General features: G+C 47.5%; 1 protein-coding gene across 1 annotated transcript; it reads right to left on the reverse strand.

Annotated features, from left to right (window-relative positions):
* Window positions 1-256: 256 nt before the first annotated feature.
* LOC112872646 lies at window positions 257-3,073 on the reverse strand. The gene is made up of 8 exons (XM_025935713.1): window positions 2,728-3,073; window positions 2,246-2,487; window positions 2,039-2,161; window positions 1,690-1,806; window positions 1,409-1,591; window positions 1,171-1,312; window positions 833-998; window positions 257-707 (listed from the first exon to the last, which is right to left on the reverse strand). The coding sequence occupies exons 1-8, from the start codon at window positions 3,071-3,073 to the stop codon at window positions 689-691; spliced, it is 1,338 nt and encodes a 445-aa protein (XP_025791498.1). The 3' UTR covers window positions 257-688.
* Between the last annotated feature and the right edge of the window lie 324 nt (window positions 3,074-3,397).

Raw genomic sequence — 3,397 nt, forward strand, 5'->3', positions numbered from 1 at the left:
AAGGTCATTTTTTAAGCAATATTGGGCAAGATGAATACCAAGTTCTAGATTATTAAGGCGGCCTATTTGAATGGAAGTGCAACTACAATCTGCAAAGGCAAGCAACTAAACACAGAAGCATGGGCTGACGTAACGCAAGAGCAGAAGACAAGCTATATGTTCTTCGACCTCAAAACTCAGCCACAAATAAATCTCAGACAGAACACGGTATGTTCTGAATCTATGACTTGTTAGGAAAATAAACCATCTGTGCAAAGGAGTCAAATAATACCATCTGTGCTATTTGTCATTTCAGTACTATAAAGAGGTATGCTTAGTTCAGTATTATACAATCATCTAGCTGTGCACATATATGTACATGAAATCTGTACAGTTAACACCGCCCAAAATTTGCCAAGTTATCTCACTTAACGCCAATAGCTGTGTCTAGGTGGACCATGGACCTCGAGTTCCCAGCTAGCAATGCCTCATTTCCTAATATGCATGAGGCATTCTAGCACCTAGCTGGCACAGTAACCTGAGAACAGAAATCCAAATACGAGCTCCAAGATAACACAAGCACAGAAACATTCTCCATACAGAGCATTGATCGTGCAGCATCCTCGTATTGATGAGCCAAGAAACGGTGCCTGAGGACAATGATTAGATATCTGAGCCTGTCATCGCAGGGTTTTCTTGCGATGTTGGGCTACAATGTTTTGTCCTTCCTGTATTGCGGAAAACAGATGATTTAACCAAAGTAAATGCAAAGACTGTCACTAAACAATGGAGCCAAGAATAATGGAGATCGAACAAATGCAAAATTAATTGACAGTCATCAGATAAAAGTTACCTTTCTAATTGTCTTCCTATTATCTTCCTGGAATCAACTGGTATTAGTGATAACGACAAGTAGTCTTGTCGCTTCACTGGGGTTTCCAAAGCATTTCTGTTACGCTTTTCAACTTTCTTGGACTTCTCAGGAGCTGCCCCAAATAGCTGAACAGTTAAACTGCCACCTGATGAAAAGAATGGTAAGAATGCTCAGTACTCAGTTAGCTTGAAGATATACTTAATTCAGGTCCTCCGGTTCACTGTGATTGGTTTTTAAGCACACGTAGAATACCAACATCCTGATCAAGGTTGTGCAACTGCAGAGGCAAAGAACTCAGATTAGGAACAGAAGCTTACATAATACAAGAGCAGCTCCAATCCACGCAGCATTGTCCCATCTTTCACCGAGGAGGAACCAAGCAAAAGTAGCTCCCCAAACTGGTTCCAAACCGTAAACGATTGCTGTTTCAGTTGCTGAAACATCGCCCATCGCTACCATCTGCACGAAGAGATGTACATACTCCACATACTTAAACCAAGCAAGCCTTAAATGAGAAGAGCCCTAAAACCACTAGAACGCTCAGAGTAGACTAACCTCTGCCCACATGCATAACACCGTAGAAAGGACTCCAGTGTATAATGCTGGTATCCAAGGAAATGAAGCTGCTGTATCCCAAAGCATGCCAAAAGTCCATGATTCAAATCTGGACTCACTGGTATCAACATAGCCATCTTTGAACATAAACCAGAGTATAGAGGAGAAAGCTACCACAAGGACCTGGTTTTGTTAGAGGATCAGTGAGATTGTGTTTAATCACAAAGGTGATGAGATACAGGAGCAGTATAAGGATGTGAGGGATTATATATTTGCACAACCTCGAAGCTAAGAAGAGCCAAAAAGTTCTTCCTGTCTGTACTCCTTGATATTTGCTCTGTTCTGAGCATATGGATCCCAAAAAATACGGCGCTAAAGAAGTTCAAAACATCACCAACCTTTGAAAACAACAAGAGTGGTTCAAATAATCAATATCATATTGATTTCGAACACACAAAGTAAGCAATTCATAGATATATCCGCCTACTCGAAATCATGAAATCTATTAAATTTGAAGATTTAACAGAATTCTCCTATGTTTTGAAATTAGCTGATCATCATCATTGCAAGAAGATTCAATGAGTGCGACTGTAAGTAACCATCAGTACAAAAGGAGAAGCTGTTACTTACACAGGGAGGAGAGCCGCCACATTCGAGCAGGCCAATTCCTAGTAGTGACACGATGGCTCCAAACCAAGTGAGCTTGGGGACTGAAGTACCGAGAAGGCCATCAATTAGAGGCACAACTATGACCTGTTCACAGTAGATGTTTAGTGATTCAAGCATAACAACCGAATTCAGAATGAACTCAGCGTGAAACAGGAATACAGGATGTACCGTGAAGGCCGTGATGAAGGATGCTCGGCTAGCATCAGATGAGAGCAATCCAATTGCTTGAGCAAGGTAAGCTAAGCTGACCCAGACTCCCAGCTCCAGTCCCGCATTCCGTACACGGCGGTCCCCAAAGGCTCGGACAGCAAATGGTACGAAGGGTATCGCCGCAACAACGAACCGCACCATGTTGAAGACTGCGGGCTCTGTCAGGGCCTCAACCTCTTTCAGAACTGGAATATCACTTGCTAGCAAAACAAAGGGTGGAAAGTGAATTGTCAAGGGAAAAAAAAGGCAAAAATATTACTGAGGTGCGGAGAATTTTAGCATGAGCAGTCAGTATTGCAGTTGCAGAGATGACATTCTTGAATACGAATTAACAGTGACCAAATCAAGCAGTGTTGAGGTTGAGATCGAGCAGTCCAGCATATAGTACGAACTGGGGGAATGATATATCAAGAATTCAAGAGCAAGAAAGATGCGCACACCATAGATGACGGTGAGGGCGTTGAGGATGATGATGCTGCGGGTCTTCTTGGAGGCGAACAGTATCCGCCTCCACACCGGCCGGCCGCGCGCCCGCTTCTTCCCCTCCTCGCTCTTTCCCTCCTCCCCGATCTTGGCCTCCTCCTCGCCGCCGCCGCCGGGCCCCTCGAGCGCCGCGCACCGGGGCGCCACGAGCACCCTGGCCCGGCGCAGCGACGCAGCCGAGCGGGGCGCCGCGACGGCGAGCAGCACGCGGCAGGATGGGCCCGCCGCCGCCGCCACCCCAGCCCCGCTCCCGCCCGTCTGCAGCGGCAGCGCCCACGACGCGGACGCGATGGACGATGCCATGCGAAGACTGCTGCTGCTGCTGCAGCAGTGAAGCGAGCAGGTAGTGGTGCCACTCGTCACTCGTGCAGTGGTCGGTGGGCGAGTAAAATAAGATGGAAGTCGCCGGAAGAATGCCCGGGGCGTCAAAATGTGCAACTCGTGGGTAGACTGAAGAAGGGGGAGGAGGACTGGAGCTGAGGGCGAAGCGGGGAGATAATTTTCTGTGGAGCGGGCGCGCGCGCGCGGTGGGGTCGCGACTTGCGTGGTGGTGGGGGCGCGCGGGCCGCGGGGCGGGGAAGAAATCCTGCTACAGTTTTTTGCAGCGTCCCGTGCTCCTGTGCTCGT

This window comes from Panicum hallii, chromosome 9 (genome assembly GCF_002211085.1).
Source record: "Panicum hallii strain FIL2 chromosome 9, PHallii_v3.1, whole genome shotgun sequence".
NCBI classification, from domain to species: domain Eukaryota; kingdom Viridiplantae; phylum Streptophyta; class Magnoliopsida; order Poales; family Poaceae; genus Panicum; species Panicum hallii.